This window comes from Salvelinus fontinalis, chromosome 6 (assembly GCF_029448725.1).
Source record: "Salvelinus fontinalis isolate EN_2023a chromosome 6, ASM2944872v1, whole genome shotgun sequence".
NCBI lineage: Eukaryota > Metazoa > Chordata > Actinopteri > Salmoniformes > Salmonidae > Salvelinus > Salvelinus fontinalis.
The window spans coordinates 72801637-72825690 of record NC_074670.1 but is presented as its reverse complement, the minus strand read 5'-3'; the positions used below and the strand labels follow the sequence as shown (position 1 = coordinate 72825690).

At 44.3% G+C, this 24054-nt stretch overlaps 1 protein-coding gene across 3 annotated transcripts in view; it reads right to left on the bottom strand.

The window, feature by feature from the left end:
- Positions 1-19747, bottom strand: part of LOC129858687 (transcription factor COE1-A-like) — a 115791-nt gene extending 96044 nt beyond the window's left edge. For 2 of the 3 annotated variants that reach the window (XM_055928010.1, XM_055928011.1), the window contains exons 1-6: positions 18833-19747; positions 17822-17978; positions 16984-17047; positions 14358-14413; positions 13350-13423; positions 1602-1670 (exon numbers count right to left, since the gene is read on the bottom strand). In XM_055928010.1, coding sequence (XP_055783985.1) covers positions 1602-1670; positions 13350-13423; positions 14358-14413; positions 16984-17047; positions 17822-17978; positions 18833-18966 — 554 coding nt within the window. In that variant the 5' untranslated portion in view covers positions 18967-19747. The remainder of the gene's footprint in view (positions 1-1601; positions 1671-13349; positions 13424-14357; positions 14414-16983; positions 17048-17821; positions 17979-18832) is intronic. The other variant, XM_055928009.1, reaches the window with a different exon arrangement.
- Positions 19748-24054: the final 4307 nt, after the last annotated feature.

The following is a 24054-nucleotide window of genomic DNA, read 5'->3' as shown; positions in this document are numbered from 1 at the left end:
TTGTTAGGAGGACTGATACAGGTACTGTATGGGATTGTTAGGAGGACTGATACAGGTACAGTATGGGATTGTTAGGAGGACTGATACAGGTACTGTATGGGATTGTTAGGAGGACTGATACAGGTACTGTATGGGATTGTTAGGAGGACTGATACAGGTACAGTATGAGATTGTTAGGAGGACTGATACAGGTACAGTATGGGATTGTTAGGAGGACTGATACAGGTACAGTATGGGATTGTTAGGAGGACTGATACAGGTACAGTATGGGATTGTTAGGAGGACTGATACATGTACAGTATGGGATTGTTAGGAGGACTGATACAGGTACTGTATGGGATTGTTAGGAGGTCTGATAAAGGTACTGTATGGGTTTGTTAGGAGGACTGATACAGGTACTGTATGGGATTGTTAGGAGGACTGATACAGGTACTGTATGGGATTGTTAGGAGGACTGATACAGGTACTGTATGGGATTGTTAGGAGGACTGATACAGGTACTGTATGGGATTGTTAGGAGGACTGATACAGGTACTGTATGGGATTGTTAGGAGGACTGATACAGGTACTGTATGGGATTGTTAGGAGGACTGATACAGGTACTGTATGGGATTGTTAGAAGGACTGATACAGGTACAGTATGAGATTGTTAGGAGGACTGATACAGGTACAGTATGGGATTGTTAGGAGGACTGATACAGGTACAGTATGGGATTGTTAGGAGGACTGATACAGGTACTGTATGGGATTGTTAGGAGGACTGATACAGGTACTGTATGGGATTGTTAGGAGGACTGATACAGGTACTGTAAGGGATTTTTAGGAGGACTGATACAGTTACTGTATGGGATTGTTAGGAGGTCTGATAAAGGTACAATATGGGATTGTTAGGAGGACTGATACAGGTACAGTATGGGATTGTTAGGAGGACTGATACAGGTACAGTATGGGATTGTTAGGAGGACTGATACAGGTGCAGTATGGGATTGTTAGGAGGTCTGATAAAGGTACAATATGGGATTGTTAGGAGGACTGATACAGGTACAGTATGGGATTGTTAGGAGGACTGATACAGGTGCAGTATGGGATTGTTAGGAGGACTGATACAGGTACTGTATGGGATTGTTAGGAGGTCTGATAAAGGTACAGTATGGGATTGTTAGGAGGACTGATACAGGTACAGTATGGGATTGTTAGGAGGACTGATACAGGTACTGTATGGGATTGTTAGGAGGTCTGATAAAGGTACAGTATGGGATTGTTAGGAGGACTGATACAGGTACAGTATGGGATTGTTAGGAGGACTGATACAGGTACTGTATGGGATTGTTAGGAGGACTGATACAGGTACAGTATGGGATTGTTAGGAGGACTGATACAGGTACTGTATGAGCTGGAGGTTCAGGTTGTTTCACTGAGACAACTCAACATAACAACCAAGACTTGACAGAAGCAACCCTGAGCTGCTCAATGCTTATCACACACCCACACACTCTCACACCCTGGCATACCTTCCTCCTCTGTACACATCGCAGCACAGTGGTGTACACAAGTACATCACCATGACAACTGGGACAGGTGAGAGGGGGGACCCTGCTTACCTGTCAATGATGACGGGGTCAGAGGGTGTCTCGTTTCTGTTGCCACAACTCTTCTTATCACAACACCGACTGAGAGGGAGAGAGAGAAAGAGGGAGACAGAGAGATAGGGAGAGAAGAGAGAGATAGGAAGAGAGAGGTGAAAGAGAAATGGAGAGAAATAAACATAGACGCCGATAGATAGAGAGCGAGAGTGAGAGAGAGAGGAGAGAGATAAGAAGATGGGAGAGAGAGTGAGAGATAGGGAGAGGGGAGAGAGAGTGAGAGATGGGGTGAGAGAGTGAGAGAGAGTGAGACGAATAACATTGGACACTTTATGGAACACAAAGCCTTCACTCTCATCCTGGAAAATCCAAGGCCTGAGGTAATCTGCCTTTGGTCTAAAGAGCAGGAACCTGGACTTCACCAAAGAAATCAGAAATACAGACATTGTCATTCTACAAGAAAAATGGTATAGAGGAGATGGACGCACTGGTTGCCCCCTAGGTCACAGAGAGCTGGGAAGGGACTCAGGGGATATGCTAATTTGGTATAGAGCAGTCCTAACTCACTCTATTAAATTAATCAAAACAGGAACATTTTATATTTGGCTATAAATTACAAAGGGAATTATCTCAACAGAGAAAAATGTCCTCCTGTGTGCTATTTATATCCCCCCACTAGAATGCCCATACGTTAATGAAGACAGCTTCTGCATCCTGGAGGGGAAATCAATCATTTCCAGGCCCAGGGACATGTACTAGTCTGTGGTGACCTAAATGCCAGAACTGGACAAGAACCTGACACCCTCAGCACACAGGGAGACAAACACCTACCTGGAGGTGACATCATTCCCTCCCCCATATGCCCCCCTAAGCACAACTATGACAACATAAACAACAAAAACGTGTCACAAATCCTGCAGCTCTGTCGCACGCTGGGTATGTACATAGTCAATGGTAGGCTTCAAGGGGACTCCTATGGTAGTGACACCTATAGCTCATCTCTTGGCAGTAGTATTGTAGACTACTTTATTACTGACCTCAACCCATAGTCTCAGAGCATTCACAGTCAGCCCACTGACACCCCTATCAGATCACAGCAAAATCACAGTCTACTTGAACAGAGCAATACTCAATCATGAGGCATCATAGCCAAAGCAAATGAATAATATAAAAAAATTCTATAGATGGAAGGAAAGTAGTGTGGAAACCTACCGAAAAACAATTAAACAACAATAAATTCAATCCCTTTTAGACAACTTCCTGGACCAAACGATTCACTGTAATTGTGAAGGTGTAAACTTAGTAGAAAACATAAACAGTATATTGGTATACCTCTCAGTATAACAGTATACCTCTCAGCTTCCTTATAAAATCTAAAAACCTAAGAGATTTAACAACAATGACAAATGGTTTGATGAAGAATGCAAGAACCTAAGAAAGAAATTGGGAAACCCATCCAACCAAAAACATAGAGAAAACCTGAGCCTACGCCTTCACTATGGTGAATCGCTAAAACAATATAGAAATACACTACGGAAAAAGAAGGAACAGCACAAAACAAACAACAACACAAAGAGTTATCTTTCCAAATCGGAGATACATGGATAAACTGGAACGACGGGAACGAATTGCAAAAATCGCTGAAGCTGGAGATTTATATTTCCCCCACTAACTTTAAACATCAGCTGTCTGAGCAGCTAACCCATCGCTGCAGCTGTACTAACTTTAAACATCAGCTATTTGAGCAGCTAACCCATCCCTGCAGCTGTACTAACTTTAAACATCAGCTGTCTGAGCAGCTAACCCATCGCTGCAGCTGTACTAACTTTAAACATCAGCTGTCTGAGCAGCTAACCCATCGCTGCAGCTGTACTAACTTTAAACATCAGCTGTCTGAGCAGCTAACCCATCGCTGCAGCTGTACTAACTTTAAACATCAGCTATTTGAGCAGCTAACCCAGCGCTGCAGCTGTACTAACTTTAAACATCAGCTATCTGAGCAGCTAACCCATCGCTGCAGCTGTACACAGCCCATCTGTAAATAGCCCACCCAATCTACCTACCTCAACCCCATATTGTTTTTATTTACTTTTCTGCACTTTTGCACACCAGTATCTCTACTTGCACATCCTCATCTGCTCATCTATCACTCCAGTGTTAATTTGCTAGACTGTAATTACTTCGCTACTATGGCCTATTTATTGCCTTACATCCTCACGTCATTTGCACACACTGTATATAGACTTTCTTTTTTTCTATGGTGTTATTGACTGTACGCTTGTTTATTCCATGTGTAACTCTGTGTTGTTGTTTGTGTCGAACTGCTTTGCTTTATCTTGGCCAGATCGCAGTTATAAAGGAGTGCCACTGTCACGCCCTGACCTCAGAGAGCTTTTTATGTCTCTATTTTGGTTTGGTCAGGGTGTGATTTGGGTGGGCATTCTATGTTCCTTTTTCTATGTTTTGTATTTCTTTGTTTTGGCCGGGTATGGTTCTCAATCAGGGTCAGCTGACTATCGTTGTCTCTGATTGGGAACCATACTTAGGTAGCGTTTTCCCTCCTATGCTTTGTGGGTAGTTGTTTTCTGTTTAGTGTTCTTCACCTGACAGGACTGTTTCGGTTTCATGTATTCTATTTGTTATTTCTGTTTAAGTGTTCAGTTTCAATAAAAGTCATGAACACTCACCACGCTGCGCTTTGGTCCGATTCCTCCTCATCTGACGACGACACCCGTTACAGAACTACCCACCACCAACGGACCAAGCAGCGTGGTATGGAGGAGCAGAGGGTTCAGGACTCCTGGACATGGGAGGAGATATTGGACGGAAAGGGACCCTGGAGACAGGCTGGGGAATATCGCCGCCCGAAAAAGGAGCTGGAGGCAGCTAAAGCTGAGAGGCGGCGATATGAGGCAAGGCAGCGCAGCGGGCACGAGAGGCAGCCGCAAAACATTTTTTTGGGGGCGGCACACGGGGAGATTGGCGGAGTCAGGCGATAGCCCTGAGCCAACTTCCCGCGCTTACCGGAAGCAGCGTGGTACTGGTCAGGCACCGTGTTATGCGGTAAAGCGCACGGTGTCTCCAGTGCGCGCTCATAGCCCGGAATGCTATATGCCAGCCCCCTGCAAGTGCCATGCGAGAGTGGGCATCCAGCCAGGGCGGATTGTGGCAGCTCAGCACGCTTGGTCTCTGGTGCGCCGTTTCGGCCCAGGATATCCTGCCCCGGCTCTGCGCACTGTGTCTCCGGTGCGCTGGGACTGCTCAGTTCGTTCTATGCCTACGCTCCGCCCGTGCCGGGCTAAAGTGGGCATTGAGCCAAGTGGAGAGGTGCGAGTGGTAAGCACCAGATCTCCAGTGGTCCCCCACAGCCCGGTTCGACCTGTGCCTGCACTCTCGAGGGGCCGGGCTAAAGTGGGCATTCAGCCTGGAGGAGTGGTGCCAAGGCTGCGCACCAGAGCTCCCCCACAGCCCGGTTCATCCGGTGCCTCCTCTACGCACCAGGCCTCCTGTAGGTCTCCCCAGCCTGGTGGGCCCTGTGGCAGCCCTACGCACCAGGCTGTCTCTGCGCCTCCTCCCTCCAGAGTCGCCCTCCAGTCCGGACCCTCGAGCGACGCCCTCCAGTCCTGACCCTCGAGCGACGCCCTCCAGTCCTGACCCTCCAGCGACGCCCTCCAGTCCGGAGCCTCCAGAGTCGCCCTCCAGTCCGGACCCTACAGCGACGCCCTCCAGTCCGGAGCCTCCAGAGTCGCCCTCCAGTCCGGACCCTCCAGCGACGCCCTCCAGTCTGGAGCCTCCAGAGGCGCCCTTCCGTCCGGAGCTTCCAGCGACGCTCTCAAGTCCGGAGTCTTCCGAGTCGCCCTCCAGTCCGGAGCCTCCAGAGTCGCCCTCCAGTCCGGAGCCTCCAGAGTCGCCCTCCAGTCCGGAGCCTCAAGCGACGCCCTCCAGTCCGGAGCCTCCAACGAGGGTGCCCAGTCCGGGGCCCGCTACGAGAGGCGCCACCTAGAGGTGCCACCTAAGTGGGCCAAGCCAGAGGTGGAGCGGGGTCTACGTCCCTCACCAGAGCCGCCACCGCGGAGAAATGCCCACCCAGACACTCCCCTATAGGTTCAGGTTTTGCGGCCGGAGTCCGCACCTTGGGGGGGAGGGGGGGTAGTTGTTTTCTGTTTAGTGTTCTTCACCTGACATGACTGTTTCGGTTTTGTGTATTTTCTTTGTTATTTTTTGTTTAAGGGATCAGTTTCTATAAAAGTCATGAACACTCACCACGCTGCGCTTTGGTCCGATTTGTCCTCATCCGACGACGACACCCATTACAGTCATGCCCTGACCATAGAGAGCTGTTTATTCTCTATGTTGGTTGGGGCGTGACAGTGACTACGGTGGGTTATCAAGGTGATTATTAATGATCTATGTTGGCCTGGTATGGTTCCCAATCAGAGGCAGCTGTTTATCGTTGTCTCTGATTGGGGTTCATATTTAGACAGCCATTTCCCCATGGTGCTTTGTGGGATCTTCACTATGGATAGTTGCCTGTTAGCACTATTGTTAGCTTCACGTTTCTCACCTAGAAATAAAACGATGTGGAACCCAGATCACGCTGCACTTTGGTCCAGTTATTCTAACGATCGTGACAGAAGATCCCACCAACAAAGGACCAAGCAGCGTGCCCAGGAGGAAGAAGTATCCTGGACTTGAGAAGAAATCCTGGCAGGACAGGATCGCCTTCCGTGGAAGCAGACGCAAGCGGTGAGGAAAGGACAGCGACGACGCCAGGGTTCGCGGCCACGGCGCAAGCCCAAAAGGCAGCCCAAAACTCTTGGCGGGGGGGGGGGGGGGGGCACAGAGTGGTCGGCGACGCTGAGGGGTGAGTCAGAGACCGAGGAGGAATATTGGGACAGATTGAGCGAGGAGTGGGCGGCGAAAGTTGAGGGTAGTGAACCAGAGACTGTCAGTGATTTGACGGAGAATGTGGAGGAGAGAGAAATGAGAGAGTTATTGAATTGGTGAAGGATGCACGACATTTGCCCTAAGGAGCGTGTTATCGATTTAAAGCCACCTGGGTCAACTCTCCGTACTCATCCTGAGAAGTGTGTTAAAGTTCCGGTACAATTGATGCCGGCTATACGCACCAGGTCTCCAGTGCGCCTTCACAGCCCAGTACGTCCTGTGCCAACTCCTCGTACTCACCGTGTGAAGAGTGTCATCGTTCCGGTACAATGTGTGCCGGTTTTACGCACCGTGTCTCCAGTGCGCCTCCACAGCCCGGTACATTCTGTACCTGCTCTTCGCACTCTCATTGGAGTGCATGTCCCCTGTCTAGTACGTCCTGTACCTGCTCCCCGCACTCGCCCTGAGGTGCGTGTCATCAGCCCGGTGCCACCTGTACCGGCCCCACGTATCAGGCCTCCAGTGCGCCTCCACAATCCAGAGCTTCCGGCAACAGTTCCCAGTCCAGAGCTTCCGGCGACAGTTCCCAGTCCAGAGCTTCCGCGACAGATCCCAGTCCAGAGCTTCCGGCGACAGTTCCCAGTCCAGAGCATCCAGCAATGTTTCACAGTCCGGAACCTCCATCGACAGTCCACAGTCCGGAACCTCCTGAGACGGCCCACAGTCCAGAACCTCCTGAGACGGTCCACAGTCCAGGAACCTCCTGAGACAGTCCACGGTCCGGAACCTCCTGAGACGGTCAACGGTCCGGAACCTCCTGAGACGGTCAACGGTCCGGAACCACCAGCGACGGTCGGCAGTCCAGAGCCTCTAGCGACGGTCTGCAGTCCAGAGCTTCTTGCGACGTTCAGCAGTTCAGAGTCTCCAGCGACAGTCGGCAATCCAGAGCCTCCAGTGACGGTCTGCAGTCCAGAGCCTCCAGTGGGGGTTCCCAGTCCAAAGCCTCCGGCGACGATCTACAGTCAGGTTCCTCGGGCGACGATCCACTGACCGGAGCCTCCGGCGATGATCCACGGTCAGGAGTCCCCGGCGACGGTCCACGGTCAGGTTCCTACTGCGACGACCCATGGTCCGGTTCCTCCGGCGACGACCCGCAGTTCGGTTCCTCCGGAGAGAATCCACGGTCCGGAGCTTCCGGTGACGATCCCCGCACCAGAGCTGCCATGGAAGATGGGAGGGTATCTGGGAGGGTATCTGCGAGCGGAGTGGGTACTTCGCCCCGCACCGGAGCCGCCCCCGACGGTAGATGCCCACCCGGACCCTCCCCTATTGAGTCAGGTTTTGTGGTCGGAGTCCGCACCTTTGGGGGGGGGGGGGGGGGGGTTGGGGGGGTACTGTCACGCCCTGACCATAGAGAGCTGTTTATCATTTTTGGGATAGGGGGCAGCATTTTCACTTTTGGATGAATAGCGTGCCTAGAGTGAACTGCCTCATACTCTGTCCCAGATGCTAATATATGCATATTATTATTACTATTGGATAGAAAACACTCTGAAGTGTCTAAAACTGCTTGAATGATGTCTGTGAGTATATCAGAACTCATATGGCAGTCAAAATCCTGAGAAAAATCCAACCAGTAAGTGGGATATCTGAGGTTGGTCGTGTTTTCAACTCAGTCCCTATTGAATGCACAGTAGGATATGGATCTGTTTGCACTTCCTACGGCTTCCACTAGATGTGTTGTGGGGCTGAATAAGAGGGCAATGAATCAGGTTACTGGCAGAGAGCCATTTTCTGGCCAAGCGCATTTCACATGATAGCGACTTGCGTTCCATTACTTCTCTAGACAAAAAGGAATTCTCCGGTTGGAACATGATTGAATATTTATGATAACAACATCCTAAAGATTGATTCTATACTTAGTTTGAAATGTTTCTTTGACCTGTAATATAACTTTTTTTAGTTTTTGTCCGAAGTTATGCGGGACCTGCACGAGCGTTTTGATATGTGTACTAAACGTGCTAACAAAAGTAGCTACTTGGACATAAATAATGGACATTATCGAACAAAACAACAATTTATTGTGGAACTATGATTCCTGGGAGTGCATTCTGATGAAGATCATCAAAGGTAAGTTAATATTTATATTGTAATTTCTGATTTCTGTTGACTCCAACATGGCGGAGAATTTTCTTTTCTTTCTGAGTGCCGTCTCAGATTATTGCATGGTTTGCTTTTTCCGTAAAGTTTTTTTAAAATCTGACATTAAGAACAAGTGTATCTTTAATTCTATGTAAAACACGTATCTTTCATCAAGTTTATTATGAGTATTTCTGTTATTTGATGTGGCTCTCTGCAATTTTTCTGGATATTTTGGAGGCATTTCTGAACATGGCACCAATGTAAACTGAGATTTTTGGATATAAATATGCACATTATCGAACAAAACATACATGTATTGTGTAACATGATGTCCTATGAGTGTCATCTGATGAAGATCATCAAAGGTTAGTGATTAATCTTATCTCTATTTCTGCTTTTTGTGACTCCTATCTTTGGCTGGAAAAAAGGCTGTGTGTTTTTTGACTTGGTGGTGATCTAACATAATCATATGTTGTGCTTTCGCTGTAAAGCATTTTTGAAATCGGACATGATGGGTAGATTAACAAGATGTTTATCTTTCATTTGCTGTATTGGACTTGTTAATGTGTGAAAGTTACATATTTAAAAAATATATTTTTAAATTTCCCGCGCTTCCCGCGAATTTCCCGCGCTCTTCAGCGCGGGAAAAAACTACACAGACCTTGGCCTAAACATCAGCGCCACAGGTAACTTTCACAAAGCTGTGAACGAGCTGAGAGACAAGGCAATAAGGGCCTTCTATGCCATCAAAAGGAACATAAAATTTGACATACCAATTAGAATCTGGCAAAAAATACTTCAATCAATTATAGAACCCATTGCCTTTTATGGTTGTGAGGTCTGGGGTCCGCTCACCAACCAAGAATTCACAAAATGGGACAAACACCAAATTGAGAGTCTGCATGCAGAATTCTGTAAAAATATAATCTGTGTACAACGTAAAACACCAAATAATGCATGCAGAGCAGAATTAGGACGATACCCGCTAATTATCAAAATACAGAAAAGAGAGGTGATATTCGACAACCACCTAAAAGGAAGCGATTCCCAAACCTTCCATAACAAAGCCATCACCAACAGAGAGATGAACCTGTAGAATAGTCCCCTAAGCAAGCAGGTCCTGGGACTCTGTTCAGAAACACAAACAGACCCCACAGAGCCCCAGGACAGCAACAAAATTAGACCCAACCAAATCATGAGAAAACAAAAAGATAATTACTTGACACTTAGGAAAGATAGTTAACATAATAACAGAGCAAACTAGAATGTATTTGGTCCTAAACAAAGAGCTCACACTGCCAGAATACCTGACCACTGTGACTGACCCAAACTTAAGGAAAGCTTTGACTATGTACAAAATATTGTTTTGAAATATGTAACTTTCACACATTAACAAGTCCAATAGAGCAAATGAAAGATAAACATCTTGTTAATCTACCCATCATGTCCGATTTCAAAAATGCTTTACAGCGAAAGCACAACATATGATTATGTTAGATCACCACCAAGTCAAAAAACACACAGCCTTTTTTCCAGCCAAAGATAGGAGTCACAAAAAGCAGAAATAGAGATAAGATTAATCACTAACCTTTGATGATCTTCATCAGATGACACTCATAGGACATCATGATACACAATACATGTATGTTTTGTTCGATAATGTGCATATTTATATCCAAAAATCTCAGTTTACATTGGTGCCATGTTCAGAAATGCCTCCAAAATATCCAGAAAAATTGCAGAGAGCCACATCAAATAACAGAAATACTCATAAGAGAGAGATATAGGGAGAGGGGAGAGAGAGTTTTATAGGGAGGGGGGGAAAAGAGTTTTATAGGGAGGGGGAGAGAGAGATATAGGGAGAGGGGGGAGAGAGAAATAGGGAGAGGGGAGCGAGAGAGAGATATAGGGAGAGGGGGGAGAGAGAAATAGGGAGAGGGGAGAGAGAGATATATGGGTGGGGAGAGATAGAGGTATATAGGGAGAGGGGAGCGAGAGATATATAGGGAGAGGGGAGAGATAACGATATATAGGGAGAGGGAGAGAGAGAGATACAGGGAGACGGGAGAAAGAAAAATACAGGGAGAGGTAGAGAGAGATATGTAGGTTAGAGGGGAGAAAGATATATAAATATATATAGGGAGAGGGGAGAGTGAGAGAGATTGGGAGAGAGAGAGATAGGGAGAGGGAGAGGGGAGAGAGAGAGATATAGGGAGAGGGGAGAGAGATATATATAGGGAGAGGGGAGAGAGAAATAGGTAGAGGGGAGAGATAGATATATAGGGAGGGGAGAGAGATATATATAGGGAGATGTGAAAGAGAGAGATAGGGAGAGGGGAGAGAGAGATATATATCGGGAAAGGGGATAGAGATATATATGGAGGGGAGAGATAGATATATATGGAGGGAGAGAGATAGGGAGAGGGGAGAGAGAGAGAGATAGGGAGAGGGGAGAGATAGATATATATCGGGAAAGGGGATAGATAGAGATATATAGGGAGAGGGGAGAGAGAGAGATAGGGAGAGGGGAGAGAGAGATAGGGAAAGGGGAAAGATAGAGATATATAGGGAGAGGGAGAGAGATACAGGGAGACGGGAGAGAGAGACATACAGGGAGAGGGAGAGAGAGATATGTAGGTTAGAGGGGAGAAAGATATATATAGAGAGAAGGGAGAGATATATATACAGGGAGATGGGAGAGAGAGATATATACAGAGAGAGGGGAGACAGAAAGAGATATTTTGGGAGATGGGAGAGAGAGATTTACAGGGAGAGAGAGAGATATATACAGGGAGGGGGAGAGGGAGAGAGAGAGAGAGAGAGAGAGAGAGAGAGAGAGAGAGAGAGAGAGAGAGAGATACTGGGAGATGGGAGAGAGAGAGAGAGAGAGAGAGAGAGAGAGAGAGAGAGAGAGAGAGAGAGAGAGAGAGAGAGAGATACAGGGAGAGGGGAGAGAGAGATACAGGGAGATGAGAGAGAGAGATATACAGGGAGAGAGGAGAGAGAGAAATACAGGGAGATGAGAGAGGGAGAGAGAGAGAGAGAGAGAGAGAGAGAGAGAGAGAGAGAGAGAGAGAGAGAGAGAGAGAGAGAGAGAGAGAGAGAGAGATAGGGAGAGGGGAGAGAGAGATAGGGAGAGGGGAGAGAGAGATATATATAGGGAGAGGGGGAGAGAGATATATATATAGGGAGAGGGGAGATATATATAGGGAGAGGGGAGAGAGAGATATATAGGGAGTGGTGGGATAGGAAGAGTGAGCTATATGGATAGGGGTGAGAGAGATGGGGAGAGCAAGAGATTGAGATGGGGAGATAGAGAGAGAGAGTGAGAGGCAGGAAGAGGGGTGAGAGATTGAGAGGCAGAGAGAAGGGAGAGAGTGATTGATTGAGAGATGGGGAGAGAGCCATTGGGAGACAGAGAGTGAGAGATAGAAAATGTGTATGTTCAATCAAAAAAGTGCCTAAATGATCAATCAATCAATGAAATCAACATAGTATCAGTAAGTAAGGTGAGGTGACTGAGGTTATTAGGAGATGCTGGGACAGAGACAGCTTCAGGTTCAGAACTCTCAGTTAGCACCATGTCTCTATTCTCAGTTAGCACCATGTCTCTATTCTCTGTTAGCACCACGTCTCTATACTCAGTTAGCACCATGTCTCTATTCTCAGTTAGCACCACATCTGTATTCTCAGTTAGCACCACGTCTCTATTCTCAGTTAGCACCACGTCTCTATTCTCAGTTAGCACCATGTCTCTATTCTCAGTTAGCACCACATCTCTATTCTCAGTTAGCACCATGTCTCTATTCTCTGTTAGCACCACGTCTCTATACTCAGTTAGCACCATGTCTCTATTCTCAGTTAGCACCACGTCTCTATTCTCAGTTAGCACCACGTCTCTATTGTCAGTTAGCACCACGTCTCTATGCTCAGTTAGCACCATGTCTCTATTCTCAGTTAGCACCATGTCTCTATTCTCTGTTAGCACCACGTCTGTATTCTCAGTTAGCACCACGTCTCTATTGTCAGTTATGTCTCTATTGTCAGTTAGCACCACGTCTCTATTCTCAGTTAGCACCATGTCTCTATTCTCAGTTAGCACCATGTCTCTATTCTCTGTTAGCACCACGTCTCTATTCTCAGTTAGCACCATGTCTCTATTCTCAGTTAGCACCACATCTCTATTCTCAGTTAGCACCACGTCTCTATTCTCAGTTAGCACCACGTCTCTATTCTCAGTTAGCACCATTTCTCTATTCTCAGTTACCACCATGTCTCTATTCTCTATTCTCCTCTCTCTCTGCACCCCCTCTCTCTCTGCCTCCTCTCTCTCTGCTCCCTCTCTCTCTGCACCCCCTCTCTCTCTGCACCCCCCCTCTCTCTACCTCTCTCTCCCCCTTTCCCTCCCTATATCTCATTATCTCTTGACCTCCTCTCCCCCTCTCTTCCTTTCCCCCCCCTATTTATCTCTCTCTCTTTCTCTCCCTCTCAGAACTGGGTCATGCTGTGGTCCCACTGGACCTGGGGAGCGTTGCATTCTGGGTACAGGGGGAGGGGGAAGCAGACTGACAAGCAGTTTCTGAATAAACCGATCTTCTGACTGTACCTGGGGGAGACACACGCACACACACACATAATTTGTGTTTGCATAATCCCTCTCTCTCTTCCTTTCCTTATTTTTCTTTCTTTCTGTCTTTTTCTTTCTGTCTCCCTCTCAGCACGCATTATCTATCTTACCTGCACATGATCTCATGAGTCATTAAAACCCGACACATTTCAGGGTTCTTATCCTGTCCCTCATAGGTGATTGCCTGGGGAGAGAGAGTGAGAGTGAGAGAGAGAGAGAGAGAGAGAGAGAGAGAGAGAGAGAGAGAGAGAGAGAGAGAGAGAGAGAGAGAGAGAGAGAGAGAGAGAGAGAGAGAGAGAGAGAGAGAGAGAGAGAGAGAGAGAGAGAGAGAGAGAGAGAGAGAGAGAGAACAAACCCAATTTTGATGAACTCCCATATCTATTATGTGAAATACCACAGTATGCAGTCACAGCAGCAAGATTTGTTAAGAACAAACACCATTGTAAATACAACCAATATTTATGTTGATTTATTTTCCGTTTTGTACTTTAACTATTTGCTCATTGTTACAACACTGTATATACTGTATATAATATGACATTATAAATATTTATATTCCTTTGGAGCTTCTGTGAGTGTTATGTTTACTGTTCAGGTTTAATTGTTTATTTCACTTTTGTATATTATCTACCACACTTATTTTGGCAATGTAAACATATGTTTCCATGTAAATAAAGCCCTTTGAATTGAATTGAGAGAGTAAGAGTGAGAGTGAGAGTGAGAGAGAGAGAGAGGTTTGGTTTGTTAGTAAAATAGAGTTTGCCAAGTGGTTTTCATCTGGTAGCATGAGATACATATTGTGTACGTGTATGTGTGTGTGTGTGTGTGTGTGTGTGTGTGTGTGTGTGTGTGTGTGTGTGTGTGTGTGTGTGTGTGTGTGTGTGTGTGTGTGTGTGTGTGTGTGCATGTGCGTGTGCATGTGTGTGTGTGTGAGCAGTTGGTCTGCCAGACTGTAGTATAGTGCACCATCTGGCCCTTCCAGCACCTCTTCCAACATCCTCGGTCCAGTTTCACCTCTCGCCAACCACACTACATGCTCTCAGACCTGAGTCACACAGACACACAGACAGACACACACGTACCCACACACACATTGCCTTTCATGAAAGAGATGGTACCTGTTTGGTCATGGAATCGATGAGGCGCACGTAAAAGTCCTGCTCTGTCCTGATACCTATAGACAGAGAGATACAGTAAAGAGAGAGAGAGAGATATATACAGTAAAGAGAGAGAGAGAGAGAGATATATACAGTAAAGAGAGAGAGAGAGAGAGAGAGAGAGAGAGAGAGAGAGTAGAGAGAGAGAGACAGTAATGAGAGATATACAGTAAAGAGAGAGATATATACCGTAAAGAGAGATACACAGTACAGAGAGATATACAGTAAAAAGAGATATATACAGTAAAGAGAGAGAGATACAGTAAAGAGAGAGAGAGATACAGTAGACAGAGAGATATACAGTAAAGAGAGATACAGATACAGAAAAGAGAGAGACAGACAGATATACAGTAAAGAGGGAGAGATATACAGTAAAGAGAGAGAGATATATACAGTAAAGAGAGATAGATATACAGTAAAGAGAGAGATAATGACAGTAAAGAGAGAGAGATATACAGTTAAAAGAAAGAGATATACAGTAAAAAGGAAATATATACAGTAAAGCGAGAAAGATATACAGTAAAGCGAGAAAGATATACAGTAAAGAGAGAGAGATACAGTAAAGACAGTAGGAGAGAGATACAATAAAGAGAAAGATATACAGTAAATAGAGATATATACAGTAGAGAGAGAGAGAGACACAGTAAAGAGAGAGACATATATACAGTAAAGAGAGAGATATACAGTAAAGAGAGAGAGATATACAGTAAAGAGAGCGAATGACAGTATAGAGAGAGATAAACAGTAAAGATAAAATGACAGTAAAGAGAGAGAGAGAGAGATACAGTTAAAAGAAAGAGATATACAGTAAAGAGAGAGATGCAGTAAAAATGAAAATACATACAATAAAGAGAGAGAGATATACAGTAAAGAGAGAGAGATACAGTAAAGAGAGAGGAATATACAGTAGAGAGAGAGAGCTACAGTAAAGAGAGAGAGAGAGATACAGTAAAGAGAGAGGAATATACAGTAGAGAGAGAGAGATACAGTAAAGAGAGAGAGAGAGATACAGTAAAGAGAGAGGAATATACAGTAGAGAGAGAGAGATACAGTAAAGAGAGAGATATACAGTAAATAGAGATATATATATACAGTAAAGAGAGAGATATTCAGTAAAGCGAGAGAGATATACAGTAAAGAGAGAGATATACAGTAAATAGAGATATATATACAGTAAAGAGAGAGATATTCAGTAAAGAGAGAGATATACAGTAGAAAGAGAGATACTGTAAAGAGAGATGTTAGAGAGATACATAGAGAAACATACAAAGATAGTTAGCCTGTACTGTATATATGTACGCTATTAGTATTCATGGACCTAATGGTCATTTCAGTTTCAGATTAAATTAAAATACAATATTCTGGATTTGTTATTGTTAAAAGAGATAGAAGATTGCCCATTTTTTGTAGAGCACATAAGTCTGTGGCATGCTCTACAAAAAGTTCATATTAAAAAAAGATATACACTAACGTCAAAGTTTTGGGTCACTTAGAAATGTCCTTGTTTGAAAGAAAAGCATTTTTTTGTCCATTAAAATAACATCAAATTGATCAGAAATACAGTGTAGACATTGTTAATGTTGTAAATGACTATTGTAGCTGGAAACGGCAGATTTTTGATGGAATATCTACATAGGCGTACAGAGGTGGTGGAGACAATGTGATGGTCTGGGGGTTTGGTGGTGGTAAAGTGGGAGATTTGTTCAGGGGAAAAGGTATCTTGAAGAAGGAAGGCTATCACTCCATTTTGCAACGCCATGCCATACTCTGTGGACGGCGCTTAATTGGAGCCAATTTCCTCCTACAACAGGACAATGACCCAAAGCACGGCTCCAAACTATGCAAGAACTATTTAGGGAAGAAGCAGTCAGCTGGTATTCTGTCTATAATGGAGTGGCCAGCACAGTCACCGGATCTCAACCCTATTGAGCTGTTGTGGGAGCAGCTTGACCGTTTGGTACGTAAGAAGTGACCATCAAACAAATACAACTTGTGGGAGGTGCTTTGGGAAGCATGGGGTGAAATCTCTTCAGATTACCTCAACAAATTTACAACTAGAATGCCAAAGGTCTGCAAGGATGTAATTGCTGCAAATGGAGGATTATTTTTATCGACAGAAAAGTTTGAAGGACACAATTATTATTTGAATTAAAAATCATTTTTTAGAACCTTGTCAATGTCTTGACTATATTTCCTATTCATGGTGCAACTCATTTCATGTATGTTTTCATGGAAAACAAGGACATTTTTAAGTGACCCCAAACTTTTGAACGGTAGTGTATATTAATAGGCTAATAGTAATGCATACATTAAATTAATACTTTTTATAATAATAACAATCAATGTTATTTTCGTATGTTAATAACACATTTGCAATTACTGTCATTTTTTATTCCATATATTTCATTCAAATTAATTCAATTGCATTGGAATTCCCTGGTGGATTGGTATGTAATAAATGTGTGTGTGTGTGTGTGTGTGTGTGTGTGTGTGTGTGTGTGTGTGTGTGTGTGTGTGTGTGTGTGTGTGTGTGTGTGTGTGTGTGTGTGTGTGTGTGTGTGTGTGTGTGTGTGTGTGCTGACCGTACCATTGCTGTATAGGAGCAGTAGCCTGTACTGTATCCCATTGTTGGTCTTTTCCCCTGACGTTTCCTGCCAACACACACACAGTCAGTCAGTTCACAAAGAACAACACCCACTACACACAGATTTACAAAAGGCTGTCTTTAAACGTACCAAATATATATTTCGATATCAACATCAGAAACGATATAACAACTTTAAAAAAAACTATATGTAAATAATTTTCAAAATATGTCCCACGATAAATCTAACTCCTGGGAATGAATTCAGTGCCTTAGAGCCATGTTAAAGTGATATGACTATAGTTAGGCGTATAGAACGCCGGCGTATAATACCGTACTAATTAATTATATTTGTGTTTAACCAAAAATATTCGATTTTAATATTGGAACAATATCCTACTGAAAGAAAATGGTCTAAAAAGAGTTTTCTGGTGACAATTACAGACTTGCATAAATAATTCTAAACGTTTAATGCTGTAATATTGTCAATAGCAATAAGTTCTGATACAATTTATTGTTACAACGCTGGAATATGAGCAAATGATCGACGCGGACATGGGCTTTAAGCGGCGGGTTGTGGGTCAAAGATATGAATAATAAATACCACACAAAGTATCGAATGGTTCCTTCCATGTAGACCAAACTAATATAAAAACAACTCAAAACCATATCTATTCAAATTATTGTAAGACAACATTTGTATTTTTAATTGTAGTAATAAATTAAGCCATATATTCATAAGCCTCATGCATGTAAAGGAACTGCTGCAGATGTCAAATCAATATATATATATATGCTGCTGATATGGGTATGGCTTTCATAATGTTTTGGGAAAACTCACCTTTTCCTTTTCAACAAATCCAACGAAGCTGGTTCTCTCTATCTCCACCGGCTGCCCTTGTCTGTCGTACAGAGCCAGCACGAAGTGGAAGAAGTTGGATTTGCGGAGGTTGGAGGGCGGTTGTTTCTCGAAATGTGCCCGAGCTAGAGCCATTCCGCTGCGGATACAAGCAGCACCAAGCCCCATTACCACAACTTTCACATGGATGCCACTGAATTACACATGATTTCAACAATTCGAAGTAAAAGAGTAAAACGCTACAATTCTGGCCCCCGAAATTGTCAATATATCGTGACTTTTATTTTACATTTTAAACAATTTTTAAAATAAATTCAGGCTGAAATGTCATAATTCCACTAGGTCATTTGCACATGTCTGAAAAGAGTTATGTGCCAAACAAAGATTATTTACAAAATGTCAAAGTATAGCCTTACCCTATACGAATAGTTGGGATTTGGTCGCTATATAGATAACCAATGCAGATGTGGGGACCTTTTGCCTAGTTAAATAAAGGTCAAATAAAATAAATAATACTGATTGTCGACGGACTGTAATAATCAACGTGTCTCGAAAATAATGACTGTATTATTGTTTTACTGCGTTATAATTATTGACGTGTCATTATAAATAAATAACTAAGCTGTTAAATTAGGCCTGTGTCTGACATGTTTAATTCCTTTGGATATAGTGTTTATTTTGATTTATTTGATCGGCTACCAGCTAATAGGCTACCTGAATAAGTTACAATGAACAGAAACGAAACCAGTGTGTAAGCTATGCTTTAGCCTAGCTTCAATCACAGACATGAAGCCTGCAAGCTACAATCGAACCCCCCAAGTCAATATTGGGCTATATGCCTAGAAAAGGAAACCAACAGTCCATAGGGAGCGCAATGTTGTCCCAAGACACATGTGGTACGTCTCAGACAACGGGTCTGGGATAAAAACCTACAATATATATCTTCTCCATTCCCCGGGGCCAGTGTTGACTGGCTAGCCACCTCGGGCTTACCTCTGGGCGGCTGTGTTGGCGTCCAGCAGCCCGGCGCCCTGCATCCAGCTCCGCACGGCGTTCATCCCGGTCAACAAGGGCTCTTCTTTCATAACACTCCCGCTCCTCTGGATGTTCTCCTGGATCCCAAACATCAAAACATACGTTTCCTCCTCGCGTCACACTATGTGCCTCTCGCTCCCTGTCTCTCTCGCTTCCTTTTTCTTCCTTCCCCGTGGCTTTTGATCACGCAGACGGAAAGATAGATGTTCGGTGCGCAAGTGGCGCGGTGTTTCTCACTTATTTTTGTAGTTTTCACTCAGAAACGAGAGAGAGAGAACTATGAACGAGATGAGGGTCTGGAAAGGGTGCTGTCAACGTCCAGGGGTTAGTGGGCTGTGCGTCAACAACTCTTGTGAAGAAGAAAAGTCCTCCAGGACCATCAGGTGAACGCGATCAGTAAACGTAACTTCAAAAAAGAGCCAACATTTTAGAGAAGAGAAACAAGCATCAACCAAATCAAGTTCTTTCTTCCTCTAGTCTACTGTTGCTTTATTGTCTTCAGCAATCTCTCTCAGTTCTCAGATGAAAGGAGCGCGTGAGGAGACGCTAGGCCATAGATCCGTTCGTTGCTCCTGTCCGGTCGCTGCTCCTGGACTGATCTGTGGTCTCCTTCCCAAAGAAAACACTTCTGAAGGTCTCCAGTAACCGAACACGAATGAACTCAGCTGGAAGGTAAGCGGGCGTGTCTGGTGAAGAGGTAGGGTAACACCACCAAACACAGTGCGTGCACGGTCGCTCATCATCATCTATCGATGGTCCTCAACCCAGCCATGTTGTATCCCCCGCCTAATGTGCACAGTCCTGCCCCAACCACTTAACCAGGGTGTGTGTGTATGTGTGCGTATGCGTATGTGCGTGCGTGTGTGTGTGCGTGATCACAGGGCATGCCTTCGGGATTTGACATCTCTCTCTCTCTCTCTCTCTCTCTCTCTCTCTCTCTCTCTCTCTCTCTCTCTCTCTCTCTCTCTCTCTCTCTCACACACACACACACACACACACACACACACACACACACACACACACACACACACACACACACACACACACACACACACACACACACACACACACACACACACACACACACACACACTCACACACCTTTCTAATGCAATACTGCCATCTAATGTCTCATTCCCAACCAGAGAAAATCACTACCTCTACTTTGTCTCTTCTCTCTCTCCATATTTGCAGGAAGTAGGGATGCTCATTCCCAACCAGACAACATCTCAACCTCTACTTTGTCTCTTCTCTCTCCATAGTCGCATCAAGTAGGGATGCTCATTCCCAACCAGACAACACCTCAGCCTCTACTTTGTCTCTTCTCTCTCTCCATAGTCGCAGGAAGTAGGGATGCTCAATCCCAACCAGACAACATCTCAACCTCTACTTTGTCTCTTCTCTCTCTCCATAGTCGCAGGAAGTAGGGATGCTCATTCCCAACCAGAGAACATCTCAACCTTTACTTTGTCTCTTCTCTCTCTCCATAGTCGCAGGAAGTAGGGATGCTCATTCCCAACCAGAGAACATCTCAACCTTTACTTTGTCTCTTCTCTCTCCATAGTCGCAGGAAGTAGGGATGCTCATTCCCAACCAGAGAACATCTCAACCTCTACTTTGTCTCTTCTCTCTCCATAGTCGCAGGAAGTAGGGATGCTCATTCCCAACCAGAGAACATCTCAACCTTTACTTTGTCTCTTCTCTCTCCATAGTCGCAGGAAGTAGGGATGCTCAATCCCAACCAGACAACATCTCAACCTCTACTTTGTCGCTTCTCTCTCTCCATAGTCGCAGGAAGTAGGGATGCTCATTCCCAACCAGAGAACATCTCAACCTTTACTTTGTCTCTTCTCTCTCTCCATAGTCGCAGGAAGTAGGGATGCTCATTCCCAACCAGAGAACATCTCAACCTTTACTTTGTCTCTTCTCTCTCTCCATAGTCGCAGGAAGTAGGGATGCTGCAGCAACCTGATAAACTCAAATCATTTTGCCAAAATGAGTCAAAAAAACATTTGACTCCTGTCTGAACATTTGACTCCTGTCTGAACATTTGACTCCTGTCTGAACATTTGACTCCTGTCTGAACATTTGACTCCTGGCTGAACATTTGACTCCTGTCTGAACATTGGATCCTCATTGGACATTGGACATTTAGCTACAGAGGCTCAATAGCTTCTAAAAAATCTAGTTGTGGATTAAGTTTTATCAGAAACAGTCGGGAAAGGCCACGGTTTTGGAAGCAGGCACGCCATATATAGAACCTCTTGTTGCATTGTGGCCGTAGATATGATCCATAGAAGTATTTAGAAACCTTTAACCCTGGTCTTTTGAAAGTTAAACTCATGGGTACACAAGCAGTGGCTGCCAGTCCTGACATATACGGATTATATTTCTATAGTTGGTTGTGGCTGTCAGTTTTGTCTTTCACAAATTACAAAATCCAATCGCGATAAACATAGGCCTACTGTTTGGAAAGCAAATGACTACTGCTGAAATGAGAAGACTGATCTGTCTGTAGAAGCCCCTCCCCCTAATTCTACTTTTGAGTGATTCTGAGCAAACAGCACTGGTTTTCAAAGTAGCTTATCTGGAGATATTGCCACTAGTGCATCGACCATCACCAGTGAGTATCCAACGCTTCATCTTCATCATTGGGTGAGTCAGTGTCACTGGAAAGCGTATTTTATATACTATACATATACACTACCCGTCAAATGCTTGGACACACCTACTCATTCCAGGGTTTTTCTTTATTTGTAATATTTTCTACGTTGTAGAATAATAGTGAAGACATCAAAACTATGAAATAACACATATGGAATCATATAGTAACCAAAAAAGTGTTAACAAAATCTAAATATATGTTATATTTGAGATTCTTCAACGTAGCCACCCTTTGCCTTGATGACAGCTGTGCACACTCTTGGGGGGTATTGTGTGTAGATTGATGAGGGACATTTAAAAAAATCAATTTTAGAAAAAGTCAAGGGGTCTGAATACTTTCCAAATGCACTGTAAAACCTCAAACTGAATATGGAGCACACAATTAACAAGACAGATCAAACTCATCAGGGTTTCCGTTATGAAAACTTGGAGCTGGACAAGTGACTGGGAAGATTTGAATTCAGCTGACATTTTGAGAAATGTACCATTAATCCATATGCATTGTGGGTCATTAGGGTCTCCACCCACACAGAGACGTCAATAAATGAGGCATATTGGCCAAATGAGACACATTGCATGTGTTTTGATGTGTTTTGATGTGTAACATATGCAAAACTGTGTAGCCTATTGTTTAATTTGATTTTACTTTACTCAAACATGGTTCAGCTGTCAGAGATTTGAGCATTAAATGCATCAGAAAATGTAGGCTTATGGGTCCACTGTATAATATTCATACCAAACAAACACATATAAAGGAAGCTAAGTTCAGAGTGAGAGAAATATGGAGATATGCAGAGGACATGCTACAACACCAGCATGTATCATGTATACCTGTCAGACAGGCTACTGTGTTTCTTATACAGATGGGCGTACAGGAGGTCATTTGTCATTTTTTATTCCGAATATTTTTTATAAAGATAAGTGTTATATTTTTGGATTATAGGAGTAACACTGGTAGGCCTGAAACATTCTTCAGAGACAGTTGAGCATTGGAGTGCACTGCCTTCATATCATAGGACTGCAGTATAAAAGGCTAATAGCCACACCGCACCAAACCTTCACAAAAGTTCATCAACTTTATTTAGGTAATATCAAAAGTAAGTCAAGCCATTGTTTAAAAGTATGAGCTGGATATTACATTTATTAGGAAAACACAACATTACAGTTGGAAGTTAATTTGGTCAAAGACAATGGCTCAACCGAATGAATAGAAAAAACCACTTGCGAACTGGTTTAAACCTTCACAAAAGTTTTGAACAGGCTATATTGGAAGGAGAACCTTTGCCCCAGTCTGAGGTCCTGAGAGCAGGTTTTCATCAATAATCTCTGTACTTTGCTCCTTTCATCTTTCCCTTGATCCTGACTAGTTTTCCAGTCCCTGCCGCTGAAAAACATCCCCACAGCATGATGCTGCCACCACCATGCTTTACCGTAGGGATGGTGGCAGGATTCCTCCAGATGTTACACTTGGTATTCAGGCCAAAGAGTTCAATCTTGAATTCCTTAGACCAGAGAATCTTGTTTCTCTTTCGGTGACGTTTGGCAAACTCCAAGCGGGCTGTCATCTGCCTTTTACTGAGGAATGGCTTCCATCTGGCCACTCTACCATAAAGGCCTGATTAGTGGAGTGCTGCAGAGATGGTTGTCCTTCTGGAAGGTTCTCCCATCTCCACAGAGGAACTCTGGAGCTCTGTCAGAGTGAACACCGGGTTCTTGACCACCTCCCTGACAAATCCCCTGATTGCTCAGCTTGGCCGGGCGGCCAGCTCTAGGAAGAGTCTTGCTCGTTCCAAACTTCTTCCATTTAAGAATGATTGAGGCCACTGTGTTCTTGGGGATCTTCAATGCTGCAGACAGTTTTTACTACCCTTCCTCAGATCTGTGCCTCGACACAATCCTGTCTTGGAGCTTTATGGACATTTCCTTCGACCTCATGGCTTGGTTTTTACTCTGTCATGCACTGTCAACTGTGGGACCTTATATAGACAGGTGTGTGCCTTTCCAAATCATGTCCAATCAATTGAATTTACCACAGGTGGACTCCAATCAAGTTGTTGAAACATCTCAAGGATGACCAATGGAAACAGGATGCACCTGAGCTCAATTTCAAGTCTCATAGCAAAGGGTCTGAATACTTATGTAAATAAGTTATTTTCTGTTTTTTTGCAAGCATGTAAAGGGATACAGTCAGACATGGCTGAAAGGAAACTCATGGATGTTCCTAGAGCACAACTGCTGAGCAAGCCCACAAGCCCTAGAGAGCAAGACCTATCCAACTCATCACTACCTACACCCCACAAAGTTCAGAACTATTTGGCATCATTAAAAGACATTGGCATATTCTACGCTTAGACTCAAGGGAAAACACTTCAGCCTGCTGCCTGCTGCCTGCTGCCTGCTGCCTACAATAGAGTTAACAACATTAAAGACAGTGTCGTCCAATCCGACAACAGCCAAGGCGCAAACAAGACCATGCTCCTGCATATTCCCACAGTCAACTACAAGTGTGGAAATTG